This window comes from Mercenaria mercenaria, chromosome 12 (genome assembly GCF_021730395.1).
Source record: "Mercenaria mercenaria strain notata chromosome 12, MADL_Memer_1, whole genome shotgun sequence".
In the NCBI taxonomy this organism is placed as follows: Eukaryota; Metazoa; Mollusca; class Bivalvia; order Venerida; family Veneridae; genus Mercenaria; species Mercenaria mercenaria.
In genome coordinates, this window is record NC_069372.1 from 57791214 (window position 1) to 57809977 (window position 18764).

The 18764-nt window shown below is 35.2% G+C and overlaps 1 protein-coding gene across 1 annotated transcript in view; it reads left to right on the forward strand.

The window, feature by feature from the left end:
- LOC123534549 (ankyrin repeat domain-containing protein 27-like) overlaps positions 1-17404 on the forward strand; it is a 29538-nt gene extending 12134 nt beyond the window's left edge. The window contains exons 6-18 of the mRNA XM_053520165.1: positions 1001-1057; positions 1879-1943; positions 3075-3114; positions 5536-5652; positions 6192-6268; positions 6980-7139; positions 9036-9107; positions 9569-9635; positions 10122-10162; positions 10556-10659; positions 11849-12171; positions 14140-14215; positions 16495-17404. Of these exons, the coding sequence (XP_053376140.1) occupies positions 1001-1057; positions 1879-1943; positions 3075-3114; positions 5536-5652; positions 6192-6268; positions 6980-7139; positions 9036-9107; positions 9569-9635; positions 10122-10162; positions 10556-10659; positions 11849-12171; positions 14140-14215; positions 16495-16552 (1257 nt within the window). The 3' untranslated portion in view covers positions 16553-17404. The remainder of the gene's footprint in view (positions 1-1000; positions 1058-1878; positions 1944-3074; positions 3115-5535; positions 5653-6191; positions 6269-6979; positions 7140-9035; positions 9108-9568; positions 9636-10121; positions 10163-10555; positions 10660-11848; positions 12172-14139; positions 14216-16494) is intronic.
- Positions 17405-18764: the final 1360 nt, after the last annotated feature.

The window sequence follows — 18764 nt, forward strand, 5'->3', positions numbered from 1 at the left end:
ATGCACAATGGGCGGTTATACGTTGGGCGTAATAATTTCACGAGGGCAAAGCCCTCGTGAAATTATTTGTACGATGTATTACCGCCTGAGTGTATAAATAGTGTTAAAACACGGTTTTGCAATAAATTATTTCGATTCTAATATGCCCTTAATCTATAACAGAAGGTAAAATTTAGTAGCGCTCTTTCTTGGTAGCAACAAAAACATTGACGTCACCGCACGTTAACGTGACGTCATTGTAGCGTAAGAGTGTTTTAACAGAGAAAAGCATATTAAAATTTGGATTAAAATTCCATGGATTAACTCTGCCACAAAATTCACAAAAATTAGTCCTCCACAAAAATCAATGATTTCACAGTCGGTGGTAAAGCATACTTTCATTTGAAACTTCTTTTGCATGTAATTCACCTGGTAAGTTTGCATAAATGGCAACATGTCTTCAGAATGTTCCTTGTTTTCGACAGTATCTCATTTATGCATTATAGTGGAAGTAAATTTATAAAATTCAGTTCTATGGTTTTTTAAACAATGTGTAACAAATACACTTACAACTACCCTCAAAAAACAGACGTGGAATCAGTTTCCTACAAAGTGGTGTTGCTCTGAGTACTCTTTGGATATACAAGGCTGATGCGGGTGGTAAAATGAAAAGAATAAAATAAAAAAAGAAAATATTTCAATGGTCATGTGATTTTCATGATCACATGGTATTTGTGATAGCAATGATTAATGTAGCACTAGGGGAGATAATCCCTGCTGGGAGTTTGATGTGAAGTTTGAAAGTCATTGAATTTCTTCTTAGTTTATCATCAACAGAGATATTTACTCAGATGAACAATTTATAAATGATTTGCTTTCTGCGGTCTTTTGGCAAGTTTGTAATTGAGTTTTATGTGTTGCAGACATGGGGTCAATTACATTAAAATTTAAGTAATTAAATTACATTAACGTTTCATAAACCTTTAAAATTACCATTATATGGATTTTCAATGTGTTTCAGGAATATAAACCTTACAAGATGTTAATCATTGCAAGACCTCTGGATCATAATGTGCTGGTAAGTGATATAATTCAGTCTGTGTTAGTTTATCAAAATAAAGAAAAGATTGGAAAAATTCTTCCATGCTACTTCTTTTTAAAGTTACACTTAGAATATCCTTCTAAAATGCCACCCTTTGAAACTAAAAAGTTCTTTTCAGGTTACCAGAGCATGATGTGTTCAAGGTGAGCTATTGTGACTACTCACAGTTCCTTTTTTACCCGTCAATAGTTTCTTCAAATGACATCTCTTCTGAAACAATTAGTTGGAAATTGATGAAACTTGGCCAGGATGTTCAAGAGGTGGTCTTGCGCATAGGGTCTACCAGAGCTTAAAATAGAAAAAATCTTCAATCAACATATTCTTAAACTTGAAAAAAATGTCTGCGAATTTTTTAGTCCTCTACCAGTTGAATACCAAAGGGGACTATAAGAATGCTCTCCGTCCACCTGTCTGTTCTTCCATCACTCTGTCTATCTGTCCGTCTGCAAATCTGGATCCTGCAATTATTCAAAAAGTATTCAAGCTACTGGTAAGTTAAAAAAAACTTGGTATGTGAATAGAGGACAGTATGTAGGTTATGCACATACATGAGTTATGCTTGTAGGTCAAAGGTCACTATTGAAGGTCAAGTTAAAATTGTTGCCGCTCCATAACTTTCATATGCATTGATGGATTATCTTAGTGCTACACAGAAATGTTTCCCATGTTGAGACAATGTGTCACTGGCCACTATTGAAAGTTTTCTACCAGTAGGAGACTTCTGTATTGGCTCTGCAGTACTTGGTCACTTGTTTAAAACTGAAGTTTGAAAATGTACAAAAATTCTACATTCACAGAGACAGAGCACCATAGATACATCATCTAGTTCTGGAGAATTTAGCCTGAAATGTTCTTTAAAAGAGTAAGTTCAGCTGTTTTAGTTTTCATATTTAGCTCATTGGCACTAAATTTAACTTTTTACCTCACATTTAATTCAGTTTGCAATGTGGTACTGTTTGCAAAATTTGCAAATTGACAGTATACAAATGTACTTGAAAATACCAGTTAATGAAAACTATGACATTATGATGTTTTCCCCAGCTTTTGAGTAAAATTATTTTGCTGCCTTTGTGTTTCAATTGCCTGTGGCATACCTTGGCAGTTTCACCTTTGTTTCTGGGCTATTGCAGGCATATTCTCCAGGTTTACATTTCTTTGCATGGTGCACTTAAAAGGTTTGCCTCAAGTCTGTCCATGTGTCAATCTGTCAGTTGCACCGTTGGGATCCTCTGATATCTTAAAAAGTACCTGATCCTTTGTCATGGAACTTGGTACATGCATAGATGGTAATATTGAGAAAATGCACATCATTTCATGTTGTAGAATCAAACAATGTGGTTGCTGTGGCAACAGATAGAGCAAAAATACGACAAAAAGGTGGCAGAGTGGGGTCTTGTGATAACATAAAGTATAAGATATTTATTCATAAAACTAGATCCATTGGTAGATGGAAATAGGGAGAATACAGGTATCCTTTAAATCTGCTGCTATGGCAACAAATAGGCCAAAACTGTGAGAAAAAGGTGCCAGGATTCTGCAATACTTTAAAGTGTTCAGAGTTTTTTTTATGAAAGTTAATAAACAGGTAGAAGACAGTATGGAAACATGCATGTAACTTTATTTTATCCATTTGGCTATCCATTTATCCATCTATCTATCATTCTGTCAGTCACAAATGGTGAATTCTGTTTTGAAACCTGGGACATAGATAGAAAGCAATATGTATTATATACAGAGCATTTCATTTTGTCCCTCCATCTATTTATCAATCTCTCTGCCCATTCGTCAGTTACAAAAATTATATTAACTTTCAATGTATTGTTGACTTATTGATGGTATGTTATTTAGAGAATATGCATGTTCTAATAGTTTCAAAATAAAAAATGTGGTTCCTGTGGCAGCAAATATCACAAATGCCCCATTCGGTTGTGGACTTTTTTTTTTTTTGCACAATTATCTTGTTTTCAATCAAATTTACATTTATTTTATCTAGTTGCAAAGAATACCTGAAGTCAGTTCCAGAGTTTTCAAAGGTAAGATGCAATTATTTTACATATACTGCAAGTTTACCATATTAAAAACTTTTAACCGTGTTACAGTCTATTTATTACATTAAGCTTACCAGTTCCTGCCTCTTTGTGGATGGTACTTCATTGTGTATATCACTTAATAGATATCAGGTGAGCTTGATCTATAAAGCTGTTATATAGATCTCAGACTTTTAGGGTTAAGCTTGAGCTATATGGATACTATTAGGTGGATTGACCATCATCAGTTGTCCATTATACTTGACCATCTATCTCTGCCTCAGAAACTACTCTTAAATATTACACCAAACTCGATTCATAGCATTCAGAGCTAAAAATGGAGAAAAAACTTTAATTCATCGCTAGCATCCTTGGAATGACTTTTCCCAAGTTTATTTAAATGGTTATGCTTTACTGCAGTTTGAGGCTACAAGAGCTAAAAGTAGAAGCATTTTTAAATGACTGTTGCACTTGTTCCCCAAAAAATGTCAACACCAAAACAGAGAGAAGCTTCTTGCGTGGACTCTTTATTCAAGTTTGTTAAAGTCATTCAGCTTGACTGCCTCTTTCTTGCCTGAGTCATATTTGTCAATGATTGGGATGACTGTTTTTTTTTATCAGACCTAATTTTATGCCTTTCATAAAACAGGCTCTTATGATATGTATTCAGCTTTAGAAGTTCAAGGTCAATTGAGCATTTTGTGACCAGCCGTGAAGACCTGTTTCTTCAAATTGTTTACCGTCGGTAAATAGGCATCAAAGGATCAAATGGAAAACAAAGTCTAATTTGGTCAAGTTCTTTGTATCAGCCTGCAATTTTTTAGCCCACCATCTGATGATGGTGGGCTATTCAAATCACTGCGTCCATGGTCTGTCCGTCCGTTAACAATATCTCATCGCATCTCCTCAGAAACTACTGGGGGGATTTTGACCAAACTTTGTCAGAATGATGCATTGGTACCCTAGTTGTGTCCTCCTGAAAATCGGACTGGTTCAACAATTTTTGAGTGAGTTTTGTTTATTTTGATTTCTAATATAATTTTATATCCAGTGGCCCTCCAAGTAGTTGATTGTTTTTAGCTCACCTGAGCAATGCTCAGGTGAGTTTTTCTGATCACTCAATGTCCAGCATCTGTCTATCGTCTGTCTGTCCGTCAACATTTAGCTTGTGTATGCGATAGAGGCTGTATTTTTCAACTGATCTTCATGAATTTTGGTCAGAATGATTACCTTGATGAAATCTAGGCCGAGTTCGAAAATGGGTCATCTGGGGTCAAAAACTAGGTCACTAGGTCAAATCAAAGAAAAACCTTGTGTATGCGATAGAGGCTGTATTTTTCAATTAATCTTCATGAATTTTGGTCAGAATGATAACCTTGATGAAATCTAGCCGAATTTGAAAATGGGTCATCTGGGGTCAAAAACTAGGTCACTAGGTCAAATCAAAGAAAAACCTTGTGTATGCGACAGAGGCTATATTTTTCAATTGATCTTCATGAAATTCAGTCAGAATGATTGCCTTGATAAAATCTTGGTCAAGTTTGAATATGGGTCATCTTGGGTGAAAAATTAGGTCACTAGGTCAAATCAAAGAAAAACCTTGTGTATGCAATAGAGGCTGTATTTTTCAGTTGATCTTCATGAAATTTGGTCAGAATGATTGCCTTGATGAAATCTAGATCAAGTTTGAATATGGGTCATCTGGGGTCAAAAACTAGGTCACTAGGTCAAATCAAAGGAAAACCTTGTGTATGTGATAGAGGCTGTATTTTTCAATTGATCGTCATGAAATTCAGTCAGAATGATTGCCTTGATAAAATCTAGGTCAAGTTAGAATATGGGTCGTCTGGGATTAAAAACTAGGTCACTAGGTCAAATAAAAAAAATACTTGTGTTTGCTCCAATTTTAATGATACTTAGTCAGAATATTTTTTTCCATGCAATCACTAGGTCTATGTTTACACTGTTATGGTGTATTATGGTGTGTTTCTCAGGTGAGCGACCTAGGGCCATCTTGGCCCTCTTGTTTTATGGCCTTATCTGTAGAAGGGACATAAAGTCTGCAGACACTAATGAGATAATGATTCAAGTTGTTCATTATTTTCCTATTACACCTCAGCAGTGAATGGACTACCCTAGCAGATTGATGATTAATTTGTTTAGTACTCAAATTTCTGGGTTTAATTATTAGTTATAATATAAGTAATTATATGTGCATTCTTAGTATCATGATAAGAACAAAATATTAATTGCATATCAATGGTGTCATCTCTCTTGTTTAGGGTATGGGTTTGATTATTAGTTACCTACTTTTAGGATTTTGAGCTAGTCTTGAAATTTGGAACATTCAAAAATGACTCACTAGTGGGCGCCAAGATCACTCTGTGATCTCTTGTTTTAAAATGTTCTAATAATAATACTTTTTAGCCACTGAAGGAGTTGGATGATCAGATACAGAAGTTTATGAAGAGTTACGTTATCTTGAAGGATTATCTCCTCGAGGCAGCACATAGGTTGAATGACATTGCAACAACTACCTCAGAAGTAAGTATTTGAAAATGATTATGAAATACTGTGAAATCATTAATATTCATGGGGAACTAATTTTAGAAGACCATTTACCTGTGTCTTATAACATTATTATCATCATGTGTATGCATCTTAAAACTATGGTTGATGTCATTTATAAAGAGTGTTTTAATAGGAGAAGAAATTGTGTTAACATTGTGATCACATGCTGTTGACACACCTTTTTACATGTGAGCATTCTATGGGGAAATAAAAGATATATTAATTGCCCTGTAAAGCATAATTAAAACATGTTTAAGAGGAAATGAATGCTAATTGCCATTATATTTATTTAATTTAGGCTTTAGCTTTTTTAAACATTTTATGCTAGAATACCTTTTAAATTAAATTTTACATATTTGTTTCCTGTCATAGCATAATTTTGCAGAATCAAGACTTAACATGAAAAAGCATACATAGCATCTAGAATTAAAAGCGTTTTCATTTGTTTGATTTTCTGTACAGATAAATTATTTAGCCAGTATATTTACTATTCCGTCAATATTTATTTGTAGAAATGCATTAAGAGTATAAAAGATAAAAAGTTATCAGCACAGAAGTTTAGAGATATTGTCACAGCAGCTGTTGAAACGTAAGTGCAATGATTCATTGCTTTCTGATATAAAGGTAACATTTGATATTTGGTTTACCTGGTACATATTTACCATATATATCCATATTTACCTTTAGTCTACTCTTGTAATTTACAGATTTTCTGGTCTTTGATGTTTATATTTAGAGCAAGGTTATCTTACTTAAATAATTTTAGCAGAAATTGGCCTGTTTGGCTAATTATAACTGTTACAGGATAGTTATTCTATAATCTGCTATTTTATAATTGTCATCCCTGTAAGTATCAAGTTATCATACTGGTTTCTGCATGCTATTATTTATTCTAACCTGACCTGATTTTGTTGCCCTGTTAAACTAAGGTTATTATGCAAAAATTCATTGTTTCCATGTCACAATTATTACTGAAAAAGAATATCGTACAGAACAGAAAAATCTTTGGTGAATTTAGTTTGTAATCCTTGATATCATATTGGAATGTCAATAATATGTACCAAAGTTCTGCATATAGTTGCTTTACACCTTTTTGGATGATAAATCTGGAATTGGGGCATCTTCTGCATCTTGTACTATCCTTTGGCTTAAAAACTGTATTTTGGAGGAACCATCCAATTTAGAATGCATGTGGCAACTATAAATGAGCTTATATTCACACATCAAAACTTTTATATTAGTACTAACCTTAAAATTCTTAACAATTTCAAAATTAATTCTTGATATATAACAATTGTAGATGTGTGATAGGCAGTGTACATCAGAAGCTGTACCCAGTTGTGTGTTCCAAGTGTGCTGATGAAGATAGAATGATGTTAACTAAGTGTCGTAGTCTAAATGGTCTTACTCCTGACCATCTTGGAGTTCCGGGACATTTTTCATGTCCAGTGACTTCAGCAGTAAGTATTCATCAGCCAGCATTCTGCCATGTAGGCTGACCATTAGGGAAATCTTTTGGCCTAATTTTTAAGTATGCTGACTTCAGATCATTTGCCTCTCACCTCTATTGGTTCTAAATCCCGCTTTGGACATCCAAAACTAAAAGATGGACATGGACATTTGCTGAAAATGTTCTCAATACATATCCATGGTTCAAATATATTGACATATTCTGTAAGATCAAAAAGCTTAAACTCTGTTATATCAGAAAGCTAAATGTCTTTAATCGTGTCCATTCAAGTACAACTTATTGTTCACCTTGAAATTTATAGGCTGTAAAATGATCAAGTTCAAGATGTTAACAAAATATTTATCACATAATAGTTATCAATTAGTTTTCCTTGAGATTTTATGAGTACCATCTGTTCTGGCAAAATGGATAATTCTAACTGGGATCTTGTGGTAAAGTGGGCTAGTCCTTTTCACCAGAACAAACTGTATATATATTTATCTTGTATATATAATTATAGCAAAGTTGGTTAAATTTTAGCATTTACCTCTGAGTGCTTCTTTTTTTTTGTTGGCCAATTAATTTAGTAGACCAGAGCCCATATCATCAGTGTTTATAAACTTTGAAACCTGGACTTAAGTGCAAGAACACCAAATATTCAATTTACCATAACTTATATGCTGTAGAAATCACAGTTTCAGAGTGTATATTTGATTTAGATCAGGTTTTTAGCTCACCTGAGCACAAAGTGCTCAAAGATGAGCTTTTGTGATCACCCTGTGTCCGTCGTTCGTCCGTCCGTCGTCAAGAATTTGACTGATAACACTCTAGAGGTCACAATTTTAGCCTAATCTTAATGAAACTTGGTCAGAATGTTACCCTCAATAAAATCTTGGACGAATTCGATATTGGGTCATCTTGGGTGAAAAACTAGGTCACCAGGTCAAATCAGAGGAAAAGCTTGTTAACACTCTAGAGGTCACAATTTTGGCCCAATCTTAATGACACTTGGTCAGAATGTTACTCTGAATGAAATCTTGCACAAGTTCGATATTGGGTCATCTGGGATTAAAAACTAGGTCACCAGGTCAAATCAGAGAAAAAGCTTGTTAACATTCTAGAGGTCACAATTTTGGCCCAATCTTAATGAAACTTAGTCAGAATGTTACTCTCAATGAAATCTTGTACGAGTTCGATATTGGGTCATCTGGGGTCAAAAACTAGGTCACCAGGTCAGATCAAAGGAAAAGCTTGTTAACACTCTAGAGGTCACAATTTTGGCCCAATCTTATTGAAACTTGGTCAGAATGTTACCCTCAATAAGATCTTGCACGAGTTCGATATTGGGTCATCTGGGATAAAAAACTAGGTCACCAGGTCAAATCAAGGGAAAAGCTTGTTAACACTGTAGAGGCTACATTTATGACTATATCTTCATGAATCTTGGTCAGAATGTTAATCTTGATGGTCTCAAGGTCTGGTTTGAATCTGGGTCAGGTGAGGTCAAAAACTAGGTTACTAGGTCAAATTAAAGGAAAAGCTTGTTAACACTAAAGGCCACATTTATAACTTTATCTTCACGAAACTTAGTCAGAATGTTAATCTTGATGATCTTTAGGTCAAGTTCGAATCTGGGTCATTTGGGGTCAAAACCTAGGTCTCCGGGTCCAATCAGAGGAAAAGCTAGTTAGAGACCACATTTATGACCATATCTTAATGAAACATGGTCAGAATGTTAATCTTGATGACCTTTAGGTCAATAGGTCAGGTCGGCGATACAGGGCCTTCATGGCCCTCTTGTATTAAAAATGACAGAGTTAAATAAAGATGAATTATTTGAAAGTTTTACCTTCAGATTAAAAAGGCTAAAGAATAGGTACTAGCTCTGAATACTGTTCCATTTCAGGTTGTGGAGTTGGCACATCTTGATGGTCTAGTCACACCCATTGAAAAACTTTATTGCCTTAAAACTACTATAGTAGGTATTTTAGAATTTATTGCTTGAATTCTTTCACTATTATTTTATTTTGAAACAGTCCTAGATAACAAAAAAAATGCTTTGAATCAAGTCTGTCACTTTTATTGTACAACATTTATACTGCACCTGTTAATACTTTTAATATCCGAGGTAAAGATGATTTATTTTTACTTACATTAGAGTGATTATGATTTCTTACCTGTACCTTTATGTAAATGTGTAATTAATCAGGGTTCACACTGGCCTCAAAAAGAAAATTTTGCTAATTTTGAACTACGCAGACTTGTAGTGACCAAGTATGAAATCGGAACCTTTCTATTCTGGACTGGAAAAAACTTGAGAAAGTTTACTACAGAAATACAATTGTCCATTGGAGAAAATTTATTGCTAATATCCTCCCAGTGGTCTATTTATATATGCACATGTTTCACTTTTTTAAAGTTTTTTTCTTGAATCATTAGGATAATATAACAGAAGATATTAACAAGAACGCAAGAGCCAGTCAGCCATTAGGAGTACCAGATGAAGGTAACGTTTCCAGTGATTCTGTGATTCTTGGCTCAAGTTTTTTTCTTACAGCAGTACAATATTTAATAACAATTTTGTAGCATAAATGTTATTTTCTGTTCTTGAAGTGAACCTAGCTTTCTTTACAAATATCTAACTTTAATTTAGCACTTAAAGCATGGATTTGAGCACTTTATGAATATTTCTAATTGACATATTGATTGTATTTATTTAGACATATATGAGCTGCACCATGAGAAAACCATGATAGTGCATTTGCGACCAGCATGGATCCAGACCTGCCTGCACATCTGCGCAGTCTGGTCTGGATCCATGCTGGTCGCAAACGGTTTCTCTAATTGCAATAGGGTTTGAAAGCGAACGGTATGGACCCTGACCAGACTGCATGGATGCGCAGGCTGGTCTGGATCCATGCTGATCGCAAATGCAGTATGTTGGTTTTCTCATTGTGCGGCTCAGTTATCTTTTGTATTTCTTACATTTCAGATATACCTTGTTTAACCTCTGATGAGCTCCTTCCAATATTGGTGAGACTGATTTTGAAAGAATGTTATATTTCTATGAATTAGGGATGCCAATATTCAGTTATTTTGACAAGTGGTTTACCTTTAATTACCAAAAATAAATTTACCAAGTAAAATGTGCTGCATCTGTTTCTCTTTTACAGATTTTGCCTCAACACCACTAAATTACTCTTCATACTTCTAGACCTCATTATTACTTTTGATGTCCACTGACATGTTTGGAAATATGAACATTGTCAGGGAAATTTTGAAATGCGGAAAATGGCAGAAATTTTATCTGGCCAACAATGGTCATGATATGCAGATATTAAACTTACCTACAAGTAATGCCAGAGTTGTGTTAGTGTATGACATAAATGCAAAAATCTGAAAATTTGTTTGTTAATTATTTTTCAGGTAACAGTACTAGTACAGGCAAAGTGCAATCATATACACACTGATTTATTCTACATGGAGAATTTCTACTGGTCTGCTGCTTATAGAAACAAAGATACTTTAAGGTACAGTCATGCTTGAAGAAACAAATCCAGCTAGTAGTACAGAGCTATTGCAGTGGTACAGTGGTAGCACTGTTTCACTACAAAACCAGGTGTTGTGAGTTTGAGCTGTTTCTCCTCCAACTGAAATAACTAACATACGGTGTATCTTTTGTATCTTGCACTAACCTTGAACATAAGATTACTAGACACTGGCTGGCCAGGTATACGTAAACATTGGTTGGCTGAAACCTCTTTGGGTAGTAATTATGAGTGGGCATGCTCACCAAATGTAATGAAAAAATAAATCAGATGCTCGTCGCAGGATTATGACAAACTTCTGATAGACTGTTTGATGTTATATGACCAAAATATTTGTAAAAATAGGTGATAACCCAAACTCAGTTTCTTGTTTCGGCATTTGCATAAATTTACATTTCTGTTGTTGAATACATTTTGTTGAATATAACTCAATTTGCCCTTCAAATAACATACTGTGAAATCATTTTTATTCGCGTAGGAGGAATTTTCGCGTATTTCGCGGTAGGACCAATGCGCGAATTTAAGACCGCGCTATTATAATTTTTGGATTATATTTTTCATTGCTAAAATTGAAAATGCGCGAATTTAAGTCGCGCGAAATAGTCCTTCTTCATGTTTGTGCGAAATTTCATGCCAGCGAATTTAAATGATTTCACAGTACTAGCCAGTCACATACAAGTATAGATTATTTAAACATTGCACTTTTTGACAACTTCTATTATTTTGTTAAATTCAAAATTTGAAGAAATTTCTTTATGATGGCTACATTTAGAGCTACATTTAGAACATGAAGTTCAGTTTTATAATTTTAACAGCTTCAGTTCAAAATTTATTGACCAGTAATAATCATTAACTCTTAGCATGCTGGACATGATTGATTCTGCCTTTGTGATCAGTGTAGATCATGATCAGCCTGTACATCCATGCAGTCTGATCAAGATCTGCACTGTTTGCCATTCAGTCAGTATCTTTTTAGTACTAAAGCACCCCTTTTAACAGTTAATTGGACTGTCCAAATTGAAAGATGGACAAGTTCTTAAAGAAATTTAGCAGGGTAAGGATTAATGCCTTTTAATTTGTCACTTATTGATAACAATGACCATTTTCTTACCTTTAGAATTTTAATGACAGTAATTGTTCTTTAATAATAAGTATAATTATTATATTTCAGTTACTGTTTAGTGACATTCAAAGCTGCAGTGCAATATTTAATGACAAGCAGTTTTGATGACATTGATTTGAAAACACATGGCGCCAAAAATGAAATGAGTGTTCGAGAACTTGTTGAAAATAGGAGAGCAAGTTTCAGTAAAAATGTTGAATATCCAGACACAAATAATGGCAAAGAAGATAGTGGAAATTATGTGCCATCCAGGTCAAGGTATGACCGACAGATGGATAATATAACAAAAATGTTGGAAGAATCAACAAAAGACATGGGATCAGCAAAAGCTAAACCTGTTAGACAACCAATTGTAGCTAGTATTTTTGGAGGTGAGATTAATAGTTTTAACCTCAGTCTGTAGAGAAAAAATGTTTTGAAAGACTGAACTGATTAGTTATATAGTGTAACTTGACTGAAGATGTTAATTTTCTTTTACATTTGTCCAGTTTGAAGGAAAGTCTCATTTTTGAAGTGATGTAAACTGGGAGAGAGGGTTAAACTGATTAATTGTGCGCAAAATCACCCTCTTGCGTCAATGAAATCAATTCATAATGAATGTGTGCTAAATTCATCAGTAGTAAGACAAAGCCCTTTTTAGCTCAACTATTCGAAGAATAGGGGAGCTATCCTACTCCCGTCGGCGTGAGCGTGAGCGTCACACAAATGTTAAAGTTTGCGTACCGCCCCAAATATTTTCAAAGTCCATTGAGATATTGCTTTCATATTTTGCATACTTGTTTACCATCATGACCCCAGTCTGTAAAAAGGAGGAGGCAACTCTATCAAGCATTTTGACTGAATTATGGCCCCTTTTTGACTTAGAATATGCTTATTGTAATGTTATTTTAGTTTTACTCATTGCTTATATTATACTATCAAGCACTGAGAATAGTCGAATGCGCTGTCCACTGACAGCTCTTGTTATACGCCCGAAGGGACGTATTATGTTATGACGCTGGTGTCCGTCTGTCCGTCCGTCTGTCCGTCCGTCTGTCCGTTAGCAATTTCGTGTCCGCTCTGTAACTCTTGAACCCCTTGAAGGATTTCAAGGAAACTTGACACAAATGTTCACCACACCCAGATGACGTGCAGAGCGCATGTTCCGGATGTCTCGCTTCAAGGTCAAGGTCACACTTAGGAGTCAAAGGTCATATCAGTTTGTTTCGTGTCCGCTCTGTAACTCTTGAACTGCTGGAAGGATTTCAAAGAAACTTGACACAAATGTTCACCACACCAAGACGACGTGCAGAGCGCATGTTCCGGATGACTTGCTTCAAGGTCAAGGTCACACTTAGGGGTCAAAAGTCATATCAGTTTGTTTTGTGTCCGCTCTGCTCTGTAACTCTTGAACCCCTTGAAGGATTTCAAGGAAACTTGACACAAATGTTCACCACACCCAGACGACGTGCAGAGCGCATGTTCCGGATGTCTCGCTTCAAGGTCAAGGTCACACTTAGGAGTCAAAGGTCATATCAGTTTGTTTCGTTTCTGCTCTGTAACTCTTGAACCCCTTGAAGGATTTCAAAGAAACTTGACACAAATGTTCACCACACCAAGACGACATGCAGAGCGCATGTTCCGGATGACTTGCTTCAAGGTCAAGGTCACACTTAGGGGTCAAAAGTCATATCAGTTTGTTTTGTGTCCGCTCTGTAACTCTTGAACTGCTGGAAGGATTTCAAAGAAACTTGGCAGAAATGTTCACCACATTGCAACGATGTGCAGAGCGCATGTTCCGGATGACTCGCTTCAAGGTCAAGGTTACACTTAAGGGTCAAAGGTCATATATGACTTTGCTTTGTGTATATTGCTCTGCATTGCAGTGCTCTTGTTTTTATTTGGCAGATCTCTTTTTTTGTACTTACAATAATTTTTTTTTGAATTACTTCCCTTTTATGTTACTATAAATAGCTTATTTTGAAACTTTTTTATTATTGGCCGTAGGGAAAAACCGAGACCACTTTTCTGCGGTACAACATGGATGGTACCTCCAATTTTAAGGTGTATTTTTACATACCTGTACCTGATAAGGATTTTTTTGTAGACTTTGAATATTTTTTTTGTGGACTTAGATTTTATTTTTGAAGTTTTCCTTTTGTTGTTCCAGTCCTTTGGGGCTTCAACAGTCAAGTTCTTCCATCCTATGATGTAAGCCTTTGGGCGTATATTGCCCCGCTTGGCGGCGCTCTTGTTTATTTAGCAGTAGTATTAAAAATAAAAAATTGAGTACATTCTATTTTCCATAAAATTATTTAACTAGGAAATAGTATGTAATTGATTTGTATTATTCACTACAGGGCAGGGCACTTCAGTATCTCCACAACCTGAAGACATGGCACAGCCTGTAACACAGAGTAAGAAAGAAGATATGGGGTAAGTTCAGGCTTCACTAAATCTCACTGAAAATAAGAAAATCAGTTGTTGACTTGACTGTACAAAGAAGAGGGTGAGCTATTGCATTCACACATCTTGGAGCGTTAGAGTCACAGTTTGGGTAAGTTTTATAGGTAAGCTGGTATCTCAGTTTCTTCTAAATGGAATGAACAACTACACAAACTTGTTCTCTGCAAAAATCTTTGCAGTGCACAGGTTCCAAAGTTTTGTCCCTTTTCGTACTTACCAGTTGTATGTAAGCTGATTATCTCGGTATCCATATATGGAAATGGATTGAAACACACTTGTTCACTGTGATAATCACGCATGCAGTGTGCAGGTTCTGTAACTCTATCTTTTGTACCTATGTTTGGAGTTGAGCAGGTTTTTGTTAAAGATTTATCTGTAAGCTAGATTTTCAGTAACCACTTGTGGGAATGGATTAAAACATCACAATTGTTGACTGTGATGATCTGATATGAAATGTGTAGGTTCTGTAACTTTATTTTGCTTTTTTTTCACAAAGTTAGGGCCCTTTTTTATACGCCCGTTTGAAAAACGGGACGTATAATGGGAACGCCCCTGTTGGGCGGGCGGGCGGGCTGGCGGCGTCCACAGACTTTGTCCGGAGCATATCTTCTTCATGCATGGAGGGATTTTGATGAAACTTGGCACAGTTGTTCACCATAATGAGACGGAGTGTCATGCGCAAGAACCAGGTCCCTAGGTCTAAGGTCAAGGTCACACTTTGAGGTCAAAGGTCAAATTCAAGAATGACTGTCCGGAGCATATCTTAATTCTTCATGCGTAGAGGGATTTTGATGAAACTTGGCACAGTTGTTCACCATCATGAGATGGAGTGTCATGCGCAAGAACCAGGTCCCTAGGTCTAAGGTCAAGGTCACACATAGAGATCAAAGGTCAAATTCAAGAATGACTTTGTCCGGAGCATATCTTCTTCATGCATGGAGGGATTTTGATTTGACTTGGCACAATTGTTCACCATCATGAGACAGAGTGTCATGCGCAAGAACCAGGTCCCTAGGTCTAAGGTCAAGGTCACACTTAGAGGTCAAAGGATACAAGAATGAAAACTTTGTCTGGAGCATTTCTTCTTCGTGCATGGAGGGATTTTGATATAACTTGGCACAAATGTTCAACACCACGAGATGGAGTGTCTTGCGCAAGAACCAGGTTCCTAGGTCTAAGGTCAAGGTCACACTTAGAGGCCAAAGGTCAGATACAAGAATGACTGTCCGAAGCATTCTTCTTCATGCATGGAGGGATTTTGATGTAACTTGGCACAATTGTACACCATCACGAGACGAGGTGTCATACGCAGGTCCCTTATTTAGAATTACTTCCCTTTGTTACTATAAATAGCTTGTATTCTAACTTTTTCATTACTAGTCGTAGGGAAAAATCGAGACCACTTTTCTGTAGTACAACATGCATGTTTCATCCAATTCTGAGGTGTATTTTGACCTATCTCTACCTTCTACCTGGTAAGGATTTTTATGTGGACTTACAGTTTTTTGGGGGGGATTTTTTTTTTTTTTTTAAGATTAACTTCCCTTAGTTTTACTATAAATAACTTATATTGTAACTTTTTTATAATTGACCATAGGGAAAAACCAAGACCACTTTTCTGTGGTACAACATAGATGCTACTTTCAAGTTTTAGGTGTATTTTAACAAAAGAATTACAATAATTACTACCACAAAATTAAAATTTCATTTGCAAATACAGGTGCTAGTGTAAAGGAATTTGCTGTGACGGGCATATATTGTGACATTCTGGCACTCTTGTTCAACCTTTGATATACATTAATTAATTTCTCTGGGCTTTTGAATAGTCAAGAGTTGCTATCTTCCTACAGCTCTTTGTTTTAAAATATTTACCACTAACTATCTTTTAAATTCAAGTATATTTTAGACGAATAATATAACCTATTACCAACAAAAATTGCTTGGGCAAGACTGACAAGGAAACAGTCATAATAATACTTGCTGTCCCAAACCAGCAAAAGCTTTGCAACAGAAAGTAACTTAACAGAAGTATGTTTTAATTTATTTCATTCCTGCTGATTTACTTTGTGCGCTGTGGTTAAATTCAGTATAATACAATTATTGTGCTATATAATATGGCCTTTAAGTAAACTGTTTAAATTCTTGGCTCCATTAGTAATTCAGTGCCACTATGATGTATTATTGAAAATAAAAATGATTTCTGTATCACAATACATAGTGAAATGTACATTGTTGTTTTTATATTTCAGGGATTTTCTTTCCAGTTTACAGAATGATATGTTCCTATCATTTGGAAAACAGACATGACAGACTTGTTCATTTAAGTTGTAGAATTTAGTATCTGACAATAAAGTACAGTGATACAGTCCCCGAATATTTGAGCCAAATAAAATTTACTCAGTACAGTCTTAAACTTGTCACTGCCTTCAGTGATTGAATTTTGGACTTTGTATCACTTGTGATAAAATATTGTGTGTTGTATATTCTGGTATAATACAGAGCATCGGACATTTTAAAGAGACTAGAAGACGGGGAATAATAAGATACCTTTATTATGTCTCCCACCACACAGTGATGTGGGAGACATTTATTTACTCCTGTCTGTGTGTGTGTGTGTCTGTCACAAAATCTTGTCCACACTCTTTAAGTCGAACATTTCTCATCAGATCTCCACCAAACTGGAACAAAATGTGTTTGCCAATAAGTCCTTGGCCAAGTTCGATAACAAGCCAAATCGGCCAGGGCACTTCGGAATTATGGCCTGATAAGGCCGTTGAGGTCTTTGTGCATGGTTGAATTATATGCTACTATTCAGATGATTAGGCAGTTGTGGGAGACATGGGCTTTTATCAAAAGCATCTCTAGTTGTATTTTTTTTTTGGCATTCTTTGATGTTATTTACTTTTAGACCTCTACTTTTGTTATATATTTATAGGGTACACATTGTTAAGCCCTAACACTATCTGTGATTAATTGCTTTTTTTAAATAGCTACAATATATGATTATGATTTTAAACTCAGTCAAGTTGTACCATGAGTTGTTGCGTTTTGTTACAGATTGTATTATGTACATATGTTGCATGTTGACAATAACAGTAAGTACCTGTTAGTACCATTGTTAGCACCATTGTATTAACATGAAGACTTCTATGTTGCATTAAATTTTCAAAAAAAGTTTGGTTTTTAATTTCTATACAATGTAAAGTCCTGTGCTTTTAGTAACTAACTTCATTCTAACAATGCCAATATTGCTCAGCCTTTTACGCTCATCCAAACATATTGGATCGAGAGAGACCGTACAACTATATTTTAATGCTTTCCTCAAAGACCTCCCGATTTCAAAGACCTGTTTATGCAGTTAAAACGATCATTGCATTTTCCTTCCTCTGTTACAGAAACCATCATGGCAGAAAATACGACTTAGTAGCTTTTGATATGTTAGTAGTATTTTTTACGATATTAAAGAAACATTGTCTGCACAGCATGTGTAATATCTCAAAAACTAACATTAGTCCAAGTAGATTGCAGTGGTCAAACAGCGTAAGTTTAAGAAGGTCCAGCTGATATGATGATATACTATCATTATTTTTTGGTCATATCAGATTTCATGTTTTGGTAGCATAAATAGAATAAAGGAATCCCCAAGTCAGTTTGTGATGCTTTAAATACGTTAAATGATATCCAAACATAATTATCAATACATCAAAATTGGTATGTTATGTCAAAAAATTGAATTGAAGTTCACAAATGAATGATGTGCATCATTTAATTAAAACGTTTGAGATATTAAAAATGGAGAATTAGTTGCAAATCATGTACTGTTTAAGAGTGAAGATGCACATTAATGTCTGGTAAAGTGGATGCGGGGAAGACATAAAATGTTTTAAGTATTAATCAAATGTACAAGGAAGTTGAGTAAATTATAAAAATGCGAGATTTAACGACGAAATCGGTTTGTCTACATTTAAATCGTCTTGTTTACTTTAACTTGTGTAATTCACCAAGTCCTTACGAAAGCAACGTTTTAAAAAATTAAAGATTTAATTAAAATTTAGTAGAATTATGGCGAAATCTTGTCAAGCAGGCCGTGAAAGATTTCAGTTAAGACGCACATGTTCGGTGTTGTAACAAGTGAAGAACAGAACAGATGAAAACGATTTTTTCAGAAATTATATATATATATATATATAAGAAACTTGTTCTTAATAATACATCATGACTGTCTTACTTTTAACAGAATTAAGATATATGACTTAGTATTGGCTTTAATGCAAAGCTGATGTATGAAGGACTCGAAAGCAAATGCAATGAACGTAATCAAACTCGTGGAATAGCTTAGTTATGATATTCCCCTCTGTTATTTCTAAACGATTAAATGTAGGATGCTGTATTCTACTTGAGTCGATTTTACCAGGCGTTGACTACACGAGGCGTACAAGTGCCGTTAGTGGTCAGGTTTTATAAAATCTACGAGGGAAAGATACAGCATCCCAGGCCAGGACATATTTGCTAAAGAACT